Source organism: Lepidochelys olivacea (assembly GCF_965140295.1).
Source record: "Lepidochelys olivacea isolate rLepOli2 genome assembly, chromosome: 6".
In the NCBI taxonomy this organism is placed as follows: Eukaryota; Metazoa; Chordata; order Testudines; family Cheloniidae; genus Lepidochelys; species Lepidochelys olivacea.
Genome location: NC_140416.1, coordinates 45870512 through 45890518, shown reverse-complemented (window position 1 = coordinate 45890518; position 20007 = coordinate 45870512). Strand labels below are relative to the sequence as shown.

Sequence of the window (20007 nt, the reverse complement as noted above, 5' to 3'; positions counted from 1 at the left end):
CCTTACTCTCTGGACAGGGCAGGCGGGGAGCTGGCAGGTGATTGGGAAGCTGGCGGGGGGGGGGGGGGGGGGCTGGACCTTGAATATACTTTGACCAAGAAATTTGGACCTTGACAAAAAATAAATTTGACTACCCCTGTTGTGACATTTCAAGTGTAGATAAATCCTTAGTCCTGCCTCAATGCAGGGGACTGAACTAGATGACCTGTCGAGGTCCCTTCTAGTCTTGCATTTCAATGATTCTGAGAGTCACTGAAGGGAGCAGGAGGATCCCAACTAATTCTTCCCCAAGCTAAATGATGGAATTCAGTGGTTGACTGTTTTGAGCTATTTGAAATGACCTATTTGGATGATAATTTGTGAAGAACATCATGACAAAATAGCTGGAACTATCACAACCAGTTTACTTCACTCACCCCAGGTAATCCCCCGTTCCTTTACTAAATCATTGACTGGAAATATGAAACGTGCTTTGAGAAGAGAAGTTTATACATTTAAGATTGTTTGGTTTAATAAAAATAAATTTTATATGCTGTTCTGTGTGTTTAATTAAATTCTAATTACCATCCTAATACAAGTTCACACAAATCATGAGCAAAAAGTAAATGATCTAATAAGTGAGATATCATTCACCACTTTGACAAAAAAGGTAAAATTAATAAAAATCTGAAAATATTAAGCTACATAATTGCTTGAATAAATGTGTATATGTAGTGTACGCTCCAAGGTAGCAAAGGAATGCACAAATCTAGGGTAACGGCTCTGTTCAAATCAACATGTTTTAATGAGAATGCACCTTCTTTAGAAAATAACTGGAGTACAAATGGAAAAGTAGATTAAAATAGATTTAAATTGAGGCTTTCCACTTGGTGATTTAAATCAAGGTAATTTAAATCAGTCCACCTGAACACATTCAGGATGCATAACATAGCAAAATTAACATTGCTGAAAGAACATTAATATTTGCACTTCCTGACAACTTATAACTGCAAAACCTTTATGTTGCATTTATGAATTTTTCATTTTTAAAAAAAACTAACACCAGTGATCTCCACACACCCCAAAAACATAATATTTTCTGATTAAGACTGCAATGCTATACAGGAGTACTCTCTGTAAACTTACGCTTTGTCCACACCAGCATTTTTCAAACTTCGGGTCAGGACTGGGTTGCAGCATGTCAGGCACTGGGTCGCTCTGGTCAGCACCACTGACCAGGACATTAAAAGTCCTGTCAGCGGTGCTGCCCAGCTAAGGCAGGTTAGTGCCTACCTGCTCCGACATGACACTGCACCCGGAAGCGGCCAGCAGCAGGTCCTGCTTCTAGGCGGGGGGGGGGGCCTGGGGCTCCGCACACTGCCCCCGCCCCGGGAATCAGCCAATGGGAATAGGGGGGTGCAGTGCCTGCAGGTGCGAGTTGTGCGACCCACTTGCACGCCGCCGCCTAGGAGCCGGACCTGCTGCTAGGGCGCAGCACGGTCCGTGGTGCCAGGACAGGCAGGAAGCCTGCCTCTGCACCCCAACTGTGCCGCTGACCAGGAGCTGCCCAAGGTAAGTCCACGCCCCAACCCTGAGTCCCCCCTTAAACCCCTTCCTGCACCCCCAACCCCTCGTCCCCGGCCCCACCCCAGAGCCCTGACCCCCTCCCGTACCCCAACCCCCTTCCCCAGACCAGAGCCCCCTCCCACACCCTGAACCCCTCATTCCCAGCCCCACCCTGCAGCCCTCACCCCTGCACCCCAACCCTCTGCCCCAGCCCTGAGTCCCTCCCAGACCCCAAACCCCTCATCCCCCATTCTGTTGGGTTGCCGATATCAACAATTTTCTTCAACTGGGCCCCCACAAAAAGGTTGAAAACTACTGGTCTACATTATAGCCCATGTGAGCATAACTTATGTCGCTCAGGGGTGTGAATAAATCACCCCCGCAAGCAAAGTAAGTTACACCAACATAAGTGCTCATGTGCATAGCGCTATGTCAGCGGGATAATCTCGCTCGCAGAGGGGGCTTTTTTATGCCGACGGGAGAGCTCTCTCCCTTTGGCATACAGCGTCTTCACCAGATGCGCTGCAGCTGTATCAGTACAGCTGCAGCACTGTACGTATATGCATGGCCCTAGTTAAAAATCAACATTTTCAGTTTACTGGCTTTTACCAGGTAAAAAATGCAGGGTGGATTGACTTAAATCACCAATTTTAATCATGATTTAAATGAGAGAATGAAACACTGATTTAAATAATTGATTTTAATTGTATTTTGCATTTGTAACTTTTAGTTACTTTCCTAAAGAAAGGCTAATTCTCACTGGTTGGTAACAATTAAAATGTGTTGATTTGCACCTAAATATAGCCTTTACACTAAGTTTTCTGCTTTTTGCTAACCAAGAGATTACACTGTATCTATTAAGCAATTATATATATTATTCATATTCTTATTTTTTACTTTTTTGTAATATTAGACAACGGTGAATAATGTATTTCTTTTTTACTAGATAATTTTAATTGTAATTTGTATCATGCTCAATACAGATACAATGCAAGTCCACTTAAACGTGCACAAATACAGCATTTAAATTTTAAAACTACCTTAAAATGTGTTTGTCAAAAATCACAACATGTTTTGCATTTAAAACTAACATTTATTAAACAAAAGAAGTATTTATTAGATAGTGAATAGACTGTTTCTGATCTCCATATCTTTCGAGGTTTTAAAACTAGTGGGCTCTCATTCCCTCACACTTAGTTTTTGTCCATACCTTGGAAGACAGAGAGAGCAGAAAAGCTTGTTTTAACTCTCAGTTGGTTTCTCAACTTTGAATGAACTACCTTTGAACTGAACCAGTTGAATAAACTGAAATGAAGAAAATATTCTCTCTGTACCTGCAGAGAAGGCTACTGCTGTCAAAAGCTGGTTTAGCACTTCCACAACTCTTGGCCCATGGGTTCCACAAGTTCAGCAGTTTTTCTTTAAAACTTGGCAGAAAATATGTACTACTTAATATTATTGTTGTATTTAACGTAAATGTTTAACAGATTATAAGTTTATGCCTTATATTATTTTTAATTAAAAAATAAAACTAATTTAAATTTAAAATATGTTAAGTTAAAAAAAATCAGATTTTTTAAAATATAATTGATTTTTATCCAACCTGTAAAAAAAGCCTGACAGGACAAAGTACAGAAAATAAGTCTGTTCACTTAAAACCTTTCAAACAGTTGCAAACTTTTACACAAAAATACCTTTGTTGAAAATAGTTTTCTAAAAGACTGCCAGCTACCTTACAAACACAATTAAAAAAAATACAAAAAAGCACACGCACAAACATAACTTAAAATTTTTAAAGACTGAATCCCATGATACGAGTGAAACATTTCTCTCTCCTTTAAAAACTATCAGAGCTGTGGAAGCCAAGTCAGAGTCCTGTGGATCTTAAGACTGCTAAAACTACAAAAATTCACATTTTTGTTTGAACATTTTTTATTTACTTTTATATTGAAAATCAAGTCAATAAATCAAAGTTGTTCATGTTTCTACATGCAAGTTTACTTATGTAGCCAAGTGGTCAGAAAGAAAGCTGTTCTAGAAAGTATTTTTACTACCTCAAAGTTGTATTTAAGACATTTTGTTTCCTCGTATTCCAATATTTAAATTTTTAGTAAATATCCCTTATTCCAGAAAAACCATAAGCAAAAAAATACCAATGCATGCATGTCACTGTTTTGAAGCTTCAGCAATGGTATCAATCTCTGCTTACAAAATAAAAATAAAATAAACTTGGAAAACTGATTCATCTTAACATGATTAATTAGTACTTTTTTTTTTTTTTTACCTTGAACCTGCAAACACATGACAATGACTTGTACTATGGCTCTAATACTTGCCTTTCTGTGGAAAAACATTTTTCAAAGAAAGAAAGGGGAAAGAATTAATTCCATTCAGCATTCTTCAGTGGGATACATTTAACTCTCTTAAAATTTTATTGTAGTGGAAAAGATGGGTCAATGCTCCACCCCAAATAAATATTTTTTAATGAAAAAGTTTTCATTCAAAATCAGGTGAAAATTAAACTTCCGTGTTTAACGATGGATCATTTAAACTTAAACAGACAACCATTCCCAGCACAACATTATATTAAAAGTGAAGTGAACTAATTCAGAATGGAGTAAAATAATTAAATCCTTCCTATTCAGTCAGGAATTGTCTATATAGTCCTGAGCACAGTGCCAATATGTAAATATTAATTCAGTGCAGGTACTGAACACTCTGTATGACTTATCCATTAAGCCACTAGCCTCTCTTCATTCAAATCCCTCTGCAGAACTCAGTTATTCCATGATATTTACAAGTAATTACAACTAATTAAACTGAGGAGAAACTGGGTGCATGTGAAGTACATTTATTTATAAATATGCACAAAAATATGTATCAAAAGACTCTGCATACTTTAATCATAGCCCTCTCCCCTACAACACACTTAGCATGCTACCTCTCATCTTCCTATGCATTTGTACAGGATCTAGGATACTGGGGCCCTTATCCCAACTGGAACCTCTACATAACACCTCAGAAGAAATAATAAATAAAAAGGAAGGCTTACTCACCTTTCAAAGCTGCATCTAAACTAAGCCTCTTCTAAAAGCTTCTCACTAGATAGCAATCCAAATATTTAGTTTATCTCCAAAATTTCCCACTTACAAACTGCCTAACACATTACTTGAAAAACAAAGCCTGAGGACAATTTCAGGTTATTTTTAAAAATGTATCTGTATTTGAGGATTTAACACATCAGGATAACATTGAAGTTAATTCACAAACATAAAATGCTCAACACTTTAAAATCAAATTTAACTAACAGGTCTGTTTAAATAAGAATAAATCAATTTGAAAATTAATAAGGGCACAATACCATTAGTCATATACGATCAATTAACATCTGCTCATCCATTGGTTACAGATGGATTTCGTTTTTTAATAGGAAAGCAACCACTAAAATAAACCCTTTAGGATTTTCACAAATGTATTTAAATTAGGGTAACTGAGCAGTCAAACCAAATGCTACAGACTAAAGTAACATACAGATGTCCTGAACATTCTCAAGCAGAGCCTGGAGTAGCTCAAAGTCTACTCAGAGACTACCAGAAGGTAGTTCTGAAACTGCTCATCGGCCCCCAAGAACACTGACACACGGTCCTGCAAGGCTACATTGCATCACCCCTTCTGCTCTACTTGGAAAGCTGGGAACCATTAGGAAAATTAGTGAGGCACTATGAACAGTAGTGATTCTCAATATGCAGACAGTATTCTGATTCCCACATCTCCTTCAACCCAATCAATGAAGCTGTAAACAAATCTACCCAGTGCCTAAGAGACTGCGGCTTCAATGAGATTTAGCTGACGGAGGGAAGAAATTGGAACAATCAGCAGTTTATTTTTACCACCTTGATTTAGGGAGTTTGCCTGTTTTGGCACACGCTCGGTCGAAGAGGATGACCTCCCAGATAGAGGAGTACAGTTCTTCGGTCAAGGGTTTACGGTAGCTGCGCTCCCCTGCTAGAACCTCCAAACAAGCTCAAGGTTCTATGAAAACATTTGCACAAATCGGAAAGTCTTATGAGATTCCTGCTGCTTCTGGATAACTAACTTGCAGCTGTGACCAAAAGCTTTTGTTTTTAAATTTGATAGCCATAAGGTATGCTATCAAATGCAGACCTTACTACAGCAGTAGGTACAGCCTGGGCCACCTCAAAACTGGACTGTTTTCACAAACTCTACATAGGGCTATATCCAAAGATCCTTAGGAAACTTCAGCTGCTGCAAAACATGTCACTTAACTAATAGTACTTCCCACAGAGAGTACATTATATTTGTGTTCATCATATCTGACTGCAATTAAAGATGTTGTTTCTAATCTATAAAACTCTACATTATTTAAATCCAGGATGCTCCTTGACAACACAAAGAAAATCAACTGTTGCTAAAAATGTCAATAATTATAAAGATGAGACAACTGATTCCTGGCCATTGCACCATAAGTAATCACTGTAAATTATGGTTTTAAAAAGTTTGTCTTCAGATTAAATGTTCAGCATTGTTTTGTAAGAATCTCATTTGACATATCTGTTCATGTTCTCCCAGTGAATGTGATTAAACCAAAAATGGATTATTTATGTCCACTATATGGTTTGAGAGAGATGTTTATATAGTTACCTGAATATTTTTCGACCACAACTGCACCTGAACTCTCACTTGAATATAATTTGCAAACACTCACAATCAATATTTACACCCCCAAAAGTGCTAAAATGTGGAAATCAAAATGGTACAGCAAAGATTGTGGATCAAGGTCTTAATTAAAATAAAATACTACATACTGTTACCATAATAAAACTTAATACCAAAACAAAACCATAAGCAGCTTTTCTCCTCATTCAGGCTCTGCATTCCACTAGAAGCTCAAAGATGTATACGCACAATGCAGTTCTTATTCCTGACTTACATAAACTTGATTTTTCGAAATAAAGAAATTTTGAACAAGACTACCATGAATACAGAAGATAAATGATTCCAAGCCATAACACTATTGTTTTTACACCATGCAAGACGGTGAGTCAAAAAATAGGATGTGTTAGCACACCTTTTAATAATAGAGTTGATATCCAGAAATATCTGTTTCTATATTGTTTAGCATGAAGTTTGTTTTAGCAACATCTAGAATTTGTGTAAAAAACGTATGCTGCGATTGTCACCTGTGCACAAGTTGCTATGCATGCCAGTTCTATTTTTTCCCTTTTATTTGTGGCAAATATTAGTGCTATATTAGACTTTAAGTTACATGAACACAAATAAGTCTAATATAGCACCAACCTGAGCCACCAGTAGTGTTGGCAAAGTTACAAAAGCTTCCGTACACTGTTCATACATTAAGTGCACCCAATAGTTCAGAATACATTTGATGGTTATAGTCTACAGTTAAGTTAAGAGGAAAGGCAGCTTAGTTCTCCTATGAAGGAAGCATTGCTCTGGGCAACAGAGAGTGAAGTAGACCAAGACTACGTATCAGTCAATCTACTTCAGTTAGAGTGAGTTCTATAGGTAACACATCCAAACTTAGTTAAAAAAAGCACTGAACCACCATTTTTATATTTCTTCCTTTATTTTAGTAGCCTATATATTTGTCACAGCATTCCATTAGCTAACACAGGCCTTTTGGTAACTGATGGGACTACTGTACTAGAAGAATATTAGCTATCTCCGGTAAGTGTCTGAGAAGTAGGATTTGTTTGTGTTTTTTTAAACAATACTGTGTTCAGAGCACAAACTACAAGACAATTTTATGAATTTTGCAGCAGTACCATATATAAGTAGACAAATAGTGACTGAACTGTGATCCTACAATTGAACCTGCACAAGTGGACTCCCTGAACCTATGCAGACCCAATCACAGATTCAGTTCCTTGATTAGTAAACCAGAGTACATCAACAAAATACATTACTGCTACAAATACAGTTACCCCAGCAATCTTGCATCTCTTTTTCACACAAACACAGCTCTGGAGTGTTCATAAACAAACACCAGTTCATTCTACTGTATAACAACCCTAAATATTACCTGAACATATGGAAAGGGGAAGTATGCATATGGACTACTGAAAAAATAAAAAATAAATAATAATAGGTTCACTAGGGCACTGGTTTTCAAACTTTTTTTCTGGTAAGCCAGTTGAAGAAAATGGTTGATGCAGAAAATGGGGAGGGGGGGTTTGGAGTGTGGGAGGGGCTCAGAGCTGGGGCAGAGGGTTGGGGTGCAGAGATGAGGGTTGTGGGGTGGGGCTGGGAATGAGGGTTTCAGTTTCAGGGTCCGGGAGGGGCTCCGGGTGTGGGCTCTGGGGTGGGGCTGGGGATGAGGGGTTTGGGTTTCAGGAAGGGGCTCTGGGTTTGCGGGGGGGGAGGGGAGGGAGATGGGGATCAGGGCTGGGGCAGAGGACTGAGGCACGGGCTTACCTCGGGTGGCTCCCGGTCAGCGGCTGTCCTGGCACCGCGGACCGTGCTGCACCCCAGAAGCAGCCAGAAGCAGGTCCAGCTCCTAGGCGGAGGCACGCAAGCAGCTCTGTGTGGCTCTTGCCCGCAGGCACCACATCTCCCAGCTCCCATTGCCCGGTTCCCGGCCAATGGAAGTGCAGAGCCGGTGATCAGCACGCGGAGCCCCGTGCCCCCCCAGGAGCCAGAACTGCTGCTGGCACTGGTTATTGCAGGGTTGCAGCTAAAGCCGAGCAGCAGGGTTCCCAAAAAAAAAAAAAAAAAAGCAGTAGTAAGGTGCATAAACACTGCTCGTCATTCCTGACCACACACTACAATGCCTATACATCACAACACATGATACATATTCTTTGGTAATTTGCCTCCCCTACAGAGGCAAACAGCTAATACTTCAGTGGAAGGCAAAAAAACAAACCCAACCCCATAATGTAATTATTGAGTTAAGTCAATTCTGCAGTGTTCTGAGACTTCTGCTCTGCCATGGCACCACAGTGCGCATTAACACAGTATCAGACCTAACTTTCAAAGTTTTTGTTAGACGTAGTTTAAAAGATACATACAGAATTTCCTAGGTCTTAAATAAAAGCCACCAGAAAGGCCTACTTTCCGTTCACCAACCAACCCATATGTGCTCTCTGGAATATTTTATACTTTACAATATGCGTGAATGAAATAAAAAAATAAAACGAACACTAAGATTGTTAAAAGATATCCGCCATTCAAAGCATCCATACCTGTGGAAGTGCAGTATTGAGCTGTCTCTGCAAGGAATCTCTTTCATGACTGACTTCATGTAGCTTGCCCTGGGTCAATACTAGTGTTTCTTGAGTCTCTCTTAGTGTGTCCAGAAGTCGATCCCTTTCCTCCAACATGGATACCATTAACTGCTCAAAATGGGAATCAGCATCCGACTGTAAAGGAGAGCCTGAACTATGGCCTCCATTTCCCCCTGAGGGAATCTCTGCCTCGCTGATGGTTGGCATCACCTCACACATCATCTTGAAATAAAAGATTCAATGTAAAGTTATTAATAGTAACCGAAAAGTGCAGAGTACAAGTCCAAACAAAATGTTGGTAAACCAAAATGCACAATGACCCTGCCTATCCAAGAAGAGTTAGCATCCACAATACATCACCAATTTAGCTTCCCCAGTGATACCAACACTAGAGGCTGACATAACTTAGGTGTTTACCGCTATGTCATGTAATATTACAGAGATGCAGTGTACAATGAGCCAATTCATTGAAGACTCAGTTTTGACAAATATTAGTGATTTTCCTGCAAAACTATATTTCTATAGTACTACTTGTGACTTCATTTTCTAAGAGATTTATGTTTTTTTCTTTTTAAACTGTAGCTAGTACCTTCAAAAAGTACTGAAGTCACACACAGCCAACAAAAAATGATACAGTTAAACCAATCAATTATCTACTGTACTGCTCAGCTATTTGGAAAGAGCAAAACATGGTTCCCCCAAACTCGTGAAACTCTATTCTGACATCAAGACAACTGGATTAATTCATGACAGAGAGCCAGTACTTCGATCTTGTTATACTGGCCATACAATCTCTACTGTAGCAGTTTGCTGCAAGAAAATTAGCAGTAGCACATTTCTGTATCGGGATACAGCAATTGGAAAAATCAGACAGATTAGCGCAGGGGAAATTAAAACCAAATTAAGGATGTGAAAGGACATTAAACCTCTCAGGTAATAGTACTAAAACAAAACCAACAAGGCTTCAACACGTGCCTGCAGTACATTATAGGTTATCACTGTAGATACCAATAGTAAAAGTTGCCTGTAAAGAAAAACAGACTGAGACACAGAAATTTAATAAAAATATGAGAGTATTTTTGTGCTATCATGCTTAATAAAAGTAACAACGCCTTACAAGAGGAGCTTAAACTTGGAAAATCATCAATTTAAGTAGAACCCTACAGCCCGTTTTGAATGCTCAGCCATCATGATTTCGAAACAGAACTTGGAGAAATTTCTGTTCCTCAAATTTAAATGCAATGGAAACGAGAAAGCATTGTTATTCAGCATTAGCACTGAGCCACTAAGACCTCAGGAATTCTTGGGACAGAGTGTGCCTTAACCTTCTTCACAAGCTTACAAGAATAAAAATCCATTTGCAAACACATACAAGCAGTGAAGCAATCAATTTTCTTATAGGGGTTGAAACATCGCACACCCTCCCCATGCTTTCAACTACTATATAATGAAAACAGACTTCATACTTCATCTGAACATCTACATCAGTAAAAGTTTATTTGTCTCTAAATCTGACGAATAAACTTTACATTTCAGAATTAATTTGAAGATCTCATTCTTGGGAAGAAAGATTTTACAATGCATTTCAGAGATACTGTCTCACTATTTAAAAAAATATATATATCATGTCAAACCATCAGAGGTCTTTATTTTAAACACCACTAATTTATTTACCTTGTTCGAAGAAACAAAATGGCTTGAAAACAGCCCCCAAAATTCTAGCAACACCAGATCTTTCCTGTTCTTTTAGCAGCTTTGTGTGATCCCAAGACACCTTTCAGACTGTAGAGCAGCCATCCACCTTGGGTACAATGTCCATTTACTAAACAACCCCACACACAAAAGGATAAATAAACTTGCTGAGCAAAGTATAGGTCCAGTAGGAGCAGCAATGGTTTCAACCGGCCAGTGAAGTCCCGAAGGCAAAAAAGAATGGGTGCAAAGAAACCAGTCTCAGCTTCCCTTCTCTCTACTGATGGCCCACAGTTCCTGCAACAGCCCGGGTGGGGGAAGCATGTGCAAAGGCAAAGCCACTTCTATCCTGCTGGTGCAACAAGCTTCAACAGTGCATGGTTCAGAATTCCCTCTAAGGTCACAATGGCATTATTCAAAAGAGTAAAAATAGAAAGAAAAGAGGGAATGGCTTTTCTTGTGGGGAATTTGGAAAAGCTCTCTCTTTTCCCCCCTCTGTTAGTAACGGTAGGATCCTTTCCTTCCCTCGGTTTCCTGGGTCTTCTCTCACACATTTATAATCCCAGTGGTGGGTGCTGCTGGATGCTGTTTTGAAAGTGGGGTGGGGCTGTTGGGGTATTTGTACTTTCGGTTATTGTTCCCTCCACTTACCCTCACACCAATGACTCTTCAGAAGAGGCTCCGGCGCTGAGATGTCCTGATCCAGCCCAGTAATCAGTCCGCTCTAAAAACTAAACAAAAGGGTATCCCAGAGGCGGGGGGCACAGGTGGGGAAGGCGCGTCCCAGGGCCCAGAGACTAACTGGGGGAAGAGATCGATGGTTTGGCGCCGAGGTCCCTGCGGTGTAGGGGTTGTTCTCCTCTCCCCAGAGGCCCCAACCCCTCAGGAGCTGCGAGGGTGGCTTAGGGAGCAGATAGGCGGCTTTTCCCCTGCCGGAGGCCCCAGGGGAGCGCCGGCCTGGGGAAAGGCCCCTTTCCCGGAGGCCTCGCTCCCCTGAGCGGCTGGAGTAGTCTCGGCTCCCAAGAGCCTTAGCGAGGAGGCGGGCTGGGGCTTCCCGGGTCCCGGAGGTGGGAGCTGAAGTTGCAGAGGGGGCCCGGCCGCCGGGGGCTGTTCTCTCTCCCGGCTCCCTGGGGCAGAGGTTGTCCCGGCGCTGGGATCTCTCCTGGTCCGGTCCGGTCCGGCTCCGTCCGCCGCCACCTCCACGGTGGCCGCTGCGGGACTGGCCGAGGCCGGGTAGGTGCCGCTCCGTGTCCCGGCGGCGCTGGGGTGGGCAGGCTACCCTCACAGCGGCCGGCCGGGCCCCGCACCCGCCGCAACTAGTACCAGCGCCGCCGCTGCCTCGCGTTCCCTCAGCCCCCGCCGCCGCCACTCTTCCCGGCGCCCTCCGCGGCTCGGGCCCAAATCAGTGCGGGTCCCACAATGCACCGCGCGGCGCCAGGGGCTCACGGAGCGGCTGTCCCCTTTGCGGGTCTGCGCCACGCTGGGAGGCTGCCGGTTCGAGACTCTCCTCGTCCTCCCCCACCTAGCGGAGCCCGGCCTGGCCTAGAGCGCTCAGTAGTGACGTGCCTCTGTTGTGTGCACAAACCGCGCTGCTGCCCTGCGCGGCTGGGGCGGGACCAGGGTTGTTCAGCCAGAGAGTCAGTGGTAGGGAGGGCTCAGGGTGGAGGCGGCATAGTCACCACGGGACGGGCTGGGCAGTGAGGGTGAACAACACTGAGGTGTGTGTTGTGCGTGTGGAAAGGTCGCCTGTTCATGCAATACAGGGACAAACGCTGATTTCTTCCCTCCACCCACGGTGCGTGGCCGGTTCTCAAACTTGTACTGGTGACCCCTTTCACATAGCAAGCCTCTGAGTGCAACCCCCCCTTTATAAATTAAAAACACTTAATAGATTTTAGATTACAAATGCTGGAGGCAACACGGGGTTTAAGGTGGAGGCTAACACCTCGCAACCCCCAGTATGAGAGCCCCTCTGCTAGGCATTAGAGCCACTGCCCTGAGGCTGCCCGCTTGCTGTCCGCTGTACTGTTCACTGCTGGACATAGGCCTGGCTGCCAAACCCATGTCAGCAATCCAATCCCCCAGCTACTCCTTGTTCTCCAGACTGTTAGCTTTTATTTAAAATAATAAGGATCATCCTACACTTAAAATTGTACCAATATCACTACATCAGTTAAGGGGGTAATTTTTAATCAATCAATAAAATCCCTAGTGTGGATGAAGTATTGCCTTGTTATATAAAGGTGACTTATCACACTTATTCCCATATAGGAAAGGGAATAGCTATACTGGTATAAAGCACCTTTATACTTACATTAGTGCATGTACATGGGGGGTGGGAGGTGTACTGCTTTGACTATACCAAAACAGTTATAGTGGGACAACTCTCTAGTGTAGACAAGCCCCAAAGGCTCTAGCTGTTACAGTTGTGAAGAAAACCTCAGAAACCTGAACAGAGTTCTCTAGGTGACTGCAGACTGCCTCGAACGATAGTTCAATTGGGCATGACGTGCCCAATTCATGTGACTGAGGTTCAAAGGGTATATCTCCAGAGCAACTAAGACACCTGCAGTGGTGGACCAGGCCAGCTGACTTAGGCTTGCAGGCCTCAGGCTGTGGGGCTGTTACATTGCTGTGTAGACTTCCTGGTTCAGGATCAGCGTAGGACCGTACAAGGTGGGCGGGTCCCAGAGTTCAGGCTCCTGGCTGAGCCCAGAAGTCTACACCACCATGAAACAGCCCAACCCCCATGAGCCCACATTGGCTGGCACAGGCCAGCCAAAGGTGTCTAGTTGCTGGGTAGACAAACCTGAAGATGCTGATCATTTAAATGTCAACATTGTTAACTATTTCATTCCTCCTACCCTCCTTGGAGTCCAAGCATCTACAAGAAGTGGTCCATAGATTACAAGGCCAGTAGGGAATCAATGTGATCATCTAGTCTGACCTCCTGTATCACATAGGCCATAGAAGTTCCCCAAAATAATTCTAAAATCTTTTAGAAACACATCTAATCTTGATTTTAAAATTGCCAGTGATGGAGAATCTATCAAAACCCCTGTTCCAATGGTTAATTACCCTCTCTCTTTAAAAAAAAAAACAAAACAAATTATATATATACACACACACACACACACACACCCCTACCTTATTTCCTGTCTAAATTTGTCTAGGTTCCACTTCCAGCCATCTGATCCTGTTACACCTTTCTCTGCTAAACTGAAGAGCACATTAGTAAATACTTGTTCCCAATAGACTGTCACCTTCTTTTGCTTCTTGAGTCTATCACAGTGAGGAATGTTTTCTAATCCTTTAATCATTGTCCTGGCTGTTCTCTGAACCCTCTCCAATTTATCAACATCCTTCTTGAATTGTGGAGACTCGAACCAGACACAGCATTCCATCAGTGGTTACCCTAGTGCCAGATACAGAGGTAAAATACTCATTAGTCCTACTTGAGAGTCCCCTGTTTACACATCCAAGGATTGCATTAGCCTCTGCTACAGCATTACACTGGGAGCTCATGTTCAGCTGATCAGCTATCACAACCCCAAAATCTTTTTCAGAGTAACTGCTTCCCAGGATAGAGTCCCCCATCATGTAAGTCTGGCCTAAAGTCTTTGTTCCGAGGTGTATATATTTACATTTAGCCATACTAAAACACATTGGTTGCTTGCACCCAGCTTACCAAGTGATCCAGTATCAGTGATGTGTCCTCTTCATTATTTACCATTCCTTCAATTTTTGGGGCATCAGCAAACAATATCAGTGATAATCTGATGTTTTCTTCCACATCATTGATAAAAATGTTTAACACCATAGGGCCAAGAACTGATCCCTGAAGGACACCTGCTCGATGATGATTTCCCATTTACAGTTACACTTTGAGACCTATTAGTTATCCAACTTTTAATATGTCTGTCAAGGTTCCTCCCCCACTCTGAACTCTAGGGTACAGATGTGGGGACCTGCATGAAAAACCTCCTAAGCTTATCTTTACCAGCTTAGGTCAAAACTTCCCCAAGGTACAAAATATTCCACCCGTTGTCCTTGGACTGGCCGCTACCACCACCAAACTGATACTGGTTACTGGGGAAGAGCTGTTTGGACGCGTCCTTCCCCCCAAAATACTTCCCAAAACCTTGCACCCCACCTCCTGGACAAGGTTTGGTAAAAAGCCTCACCAATTTCCCTACGTGACTACAGACCCAGACCCTTGGATCTTAAGAACAATCCTCCCAACACTTGCACCCCCCCTTTCCTGGGAAATGTTGGATAAAAAGCCTCACCAATTTGCATAGGTGACCACAGACCCAAACCCTTGGATCTGAGAACAATGAAAAAGCATTCAGTTTCTTACAAGAAGACTTTTAATAAAAATAGAAGTAAATAGAAATGAAGAAATTCCCCCTGTAAAATCAGGATGGTAGATATCTTACAGGGTAATTAGATTAAAAAATATAGAGAACCCCTCTAGGCAAAACCTTAAGTTACAAAAAAGATACACAGACAGAAATAGTTATTCTATTCAGCACAATCCTTTTCTCAGCCATTTAAAGAAATCATAATCTAACACATACCTAGCTAGATTACTTACTAAAAGTTCTAAGACTCCATTCCTGGTCTATCCCCGGTAAAGACCCAGCATACAGACAGACACACAGACCCTTTGTTTCTCTCCCTCCTCCCAGCTTTTGAAAGTATCTTGTCTCCTCATTGGTCATTTTGGTCAGGTGCCAGCGAGGTTACCTTTAGCTTCTTAACCCTTTACAGGTGAGAGGAGCTTTCCCCTGGCCAGGAGGGATTTCAAAGGGGTTTACCCTTCCCTTTATATTTATGACATGTCACAGCTTAATTATTCTAATTTTTAATCAAAATGTTTTTCAGTTCCAACTCCAACATCTTACAGAAATCCAAGTATAATCAACACTATTTCCTTTATCAACCAACTTTGTAATTGCATCAAAAAATACTAAGTTAGTTTCCCAGCATTTATTTTCCATAAGCCCATCTTGATAGGCATTAATTGTATTACCCTCCTTTAATTCTTTTTTAATTGAGTCCTATATCAGCCACTCCATTTTCTTGCCCGGGATCAACCTTGGACTGACAGATCTATAATTATCCAGGTCATCCTTTTTAAATATTGGCACAACATTGTCTTTCTTCCAGTCTACTGGAACTTCCACAGTGTTCAAAGACTTATTATACATCAGCATTAATGGTCCAGCGATCTCCTCAGCAGCTTTTTAAAACTCTTGGGTGCAAGTTATCCAAACCGTCTCATTTAAACATGTCTAACTTTAGTTGCTGCACACATTCTCTTGAGATGTTAGTTGAATGGAGAGAACTTCATCTGTTTTTTCCCCAGATATGGAACAGAAATATTTACTGAACACTTCTGCCTTTTCTGCTTTAATATTCTTAATTCTACCATTCCCTTCTAATAGTGTCCCAATACCATTGTTGGGATTCTTTTTGCTCCTAATATACTTAAACTCCTTATTGTCCTTAATGCTGTAGGCCATAGATTTCTCCTTACGTCCCTTTGCTTTCCTTATCAATTTCTAGCTTCTGATTTTTCTATTTCCAATTTTTTATTTTATTAATAAATGTTGCAAGAAGGTTTCCCTGCTCCACCTTGTCAGCCACACTGCTCTGATTCCTCCTCTGTGGCTTCATACTACCTTCCCTGTTGGAAAAGGCTAGAGCTGCAGAAGAGAATTAATTCTGCTTCTTGCAACATTAACTCTCTCTAGCAGTCTATTGATGTTGGAAGGGAGCATTTTGTCTACTTTGTTTATCAGCTTCCCCTCAATTCCAGATGACCCCAGTTCCATCATTCTCCCTGTCCCACAGATCCTTACGGGTGCAGAGGCTTCTAGGAAAGGAGGAGTATGTAGAATTGACTCCTTTCTCCTGATATTTTTTGAGTTGTATCTGCCATTGGTATCCCATTTGCTTCTCTTTCACACATTGAGTAGAGGGAAGCATATATTCTATGCTTTTTGTATCAGCAGCTCTTAAATACAACAGTTAGAGGTGCACTGTAGAAATACCCTAGGCCCTGATCCTGCAATCAGACCTATGCACATGAAGCCCTGCCCCTCATGCTGTACTACATTGAGCTAAGTTGGACTCCACATAGGCATAAGTGTCTGCTCCTGGGCAGCAGATTTCAGGATCAAGACCAAAATTAGAAACCTTTGTATGAAGTAATATTATAGTCTGTACACAATACCTATAATGTATATTGGATATAAAAACAACGCAAGTCCTAGTTATTTTCATGTTTTTACAAAGAGTATATTTTACAGATTACTTAGTGTTCCTATTCACTCTCTAATATATCAAGAAAAATACCAAAAACTTAACCAGAGCGTATAGAATAAGCATTGCATGAGGAGAAGAAAGCCTTGGCACCTTAGTTCCCTATAATCAAAGGAGTTTTACACCTCTCTTTGCACAAGATCAGCAAGCTGGCTTGGTAGTTGGGTGTATCTCAATGAATAATAAGATGTTGTTATACTTTTAGCCATGTCCACATAGAGCCATTCTCTATGTCAGTGAAAATAAAGTAATCAGCACAATGAATCCCACATGTTAAATGTCTTGTTCAGCTGTTTCACCACAAGACAATCATATAATCAAGTTGAAACAAGAGAAGTTGGGAAATAGGAAGAGGAAAAAGCCTTCTTTTCTTGGTCACATGGTAAATTAGGTCTCAGTGTTTATCAAGCTCAGCAAAAGAACAACTCCTACCACCCTCTTCCTCTTATAGTCCTACCTAGTTTTACACAATAAGGTCATTGGGTTCAGCTGTCCAATGAGAACAGACACCTGTTTCAGTATAAGAGTCCAGAGGTAAGGTTTTAACCCAACCCGTCAGCTATAATATAGAGCATGCAATCAGAATCTGAACAGACAAAAAGGGCTGTTTTTTCATGGCAGTATATAATGGTATCTATGCCTTAAATTCAATTGCTGCCCACATAGTTCACTGTGGTTCAGTTGTATTGAGATTTTTCTTTTTGTGCCTCAAAGCCACCCTCTTACATAAAAGATCCATTGGGAAATCAAAGATTGCATGCATAGCTTTTTCCCCTCTGAATTGAGCTTAAAGTACCTGATTTACCCCTTGTCTTGTATAGATGACTTTGACTTATCAGGAAAATGTGTTTTGTTCACATTTCAAAGTCATAGCCTGCTGAATTGAATGGGTAGAGAGAATAGGTTTGCCAACAGCACTGATTATTCTTTTGTTAATAGATAGATGTGACTTAGACTCTGCCCTTGCTATACAAGATGTATCTTGAAGTAGGTAGAAGAAAGATCACACTTTAGGGAGAAGGAATAAGAGGAGAAGAAGCCTGAGGGTAACCTACAGACAAGAGGACAGAAATAATTAATGGTAGTGTCCATTTATAAAGATAAGTGCATTCAAATGTAGGTCAGCCCTTTGGCTATAGAATTCAAGATTTCCAGAAACTAGGGTCTTATTCACCTTTCATTTATGTCAGCTCTGCACTGATGTAACTCCATTGATTTTTCTGGAGTTGCTCCTGATATATACACTAGTATAAATAGAGTCAAAATCAGGTCCACTAAAGAATTGCATTTTTGAGCTGGATGCATGTCGTATAAGCCAAGGGAAAACAACAATATCATATTTTATTTGATTTAGCTAGAGCAAAAAAAAAAAGCCCAGGTTTCTGGTGATCTCTTAATATGCATGAAAGATGTTCTTTTCCAATTTTTCCCCCAAAATTGAACAAAGAAATTTGTGGCTAAAGTTTCAAAGGCATTGGATGAGCTTATAGCCTTTATTTGATAGGAAATCATGCATGGCTAAAAATCCTGCTAAATTTTCAAAACGGTAGTCCCCATTCCTGCAATGAGAACTGTATAGGCAGTCCCAAGTGCAGCCCTGCTGAACATAAAGGGCCCTCTGCCTAGGGGTTTGCTTGTGTGATTCTCAGTTCAGGACTGAGGTCTTATTACTTACCCCTCTCAATTATAAATCACAAAAGTATCTCCAAACTGGGAAGATTTTTAAAATAAATAGTTTTGATTTAACTCAAAGTAAGCATCCACCAAAATTCAGTAATATGTACTAGACTATCAGCAAGGAAATTTTAATAAATGTTAATCAAATAGCTTTTGAAAACATGAAGTTTGAAAAAAACAATTTAAAAATTCAAACAATTATAAATTAGGGAGGTAAGATTGTACAGTGGATGTGAAGAATGATCCATTTCTTATTTACTTTGTCACATGCATATTCTTCATTTAATTAAAATTTACATTTTGGAAGGGCCAGATGCATGCACAAGCATGTGACAGTAATGATAACTGAGAATAATAATAAAACGAGAAGTGGCTAGAGGTAGGATTTCAGAAACAGCTCCAATGTGCCATGGTTCTTGAATAACTACAAAATGCTCAAATGTTTGGGAGACATTGCAAAGTGTGTTAGTAGCAGAAGTAAACCAAAATGAACATGAAAGAAGACAGAAATAAACAGTTGTGTTATCAAGCTATAACTGCTTATTGCTTTGGATTCAGTCATTATTGCTCATTTTTGATTTATTAATTTTAATTGGACTAAAGTTAACCACCTGTGTAAGTATTTGCAGGATTTGGGCCCAAAATAGTAGAATGAAGAGAAATGCAATGATGTTCTCTTAGAGCCTGATCCAGCTTGCACTGAAGTCAATCAAAACTCGTATTGATGTCAATAGTGTAGATGAGGCCCTTGCACTAATAAAATCCATTAATTTAAAAAAAATAAAAAAAACCTGGTATTCCTATTGCTCCGTTCATCTCAAAAGGATACCAAAGCACTTTACAGATTTGAGCACTGACCTTAAAGAGAGCTCTGTGGAAGTGAAGCCTTGTGCCCTCTCAATCTTCAAACCAATGAGGCCCCAAGAGGGTGCAGGGGTCAGCCTGTATGGAACTCCCTGCAAGATTTGAGCCAAATTTGTAAAGTGTTGTGAAATCCTTTGGGATGAAAGGAGTTGTAGAAATGCAAGTTATTATTTTAATACTTATACATGAAGTTAGTCTACATGTATGTTAGTCACGATGAAGTGAGAAGGATTTGCATGAGTGAAATGTTAAGCCTGTGTAGAGTTCTGTTGACTTCAGCAGGACTGAGGAAATAAGGCTCCACCCCTATGGATCCCTTTGGAGGATTTTGCAGGATCAAGTCCACAAACTGACATACAATCTTCACACACTACCAAAATGTATCCACCTCAGTAGCTGTTGAACAGGGCCAAGCAACACTACACAAAATTTTCTTTTCCCTAATCATTCTCCTTTATAGTGAGTTTAGGCATTAGTTGTAACCATAGTAGTTAAACAATTTTCAGACAGGCTACATATGTTGTTTTTGCTCTGGGGTGAAAGTCAGTCTAGGGACTTACTGGTACAGGGCTGGGCTGGGGCCGGCTCTGGCCCCCAGAAGGGGTGGGGCTGGGGGAGGTCAGAGCCAGCC

At 41.1% G+C, this 20007-nt stretch overlaps 1 protein-coding gene across 6 annotated transcripts in view; it reads right to left on the bottom strand.

The window, feature by feature from the left end:
• The window catches only part of PPFIA1 (PTPRF interacting protein alpha 1), an 87290-nt gene extending 75233 nt beyond the window's left edge, over positions 1–12057 (bottom strand). For 2 of the 6 annotated variants that reach the window (XM_084632295.1, XM_084632293.1), the window contains exons 1-2: positions 10488–12057; positions 8772–9035 (exon numbers count right to left, since the gene is read on the bottom strand). In XM_084632295.1, coding sequence (XP_084488421.1) covers positions 8772–9035 — 264 coding nt within the window. In that variant the 5' untranslated portion in view covers positions 10488–12057. The remainder of the gene's footprint in view (positions 1–8771; positions 9036–10487) is intronic. The other 4 variants (XM_084632290.1, XM_084632292.1, XM_084632291.1 and 1 more) reach the window with 3 other exon arrangements.
• Between the last annotated feature and the right edge of the window lie 7950 nt (positions 12058–20007).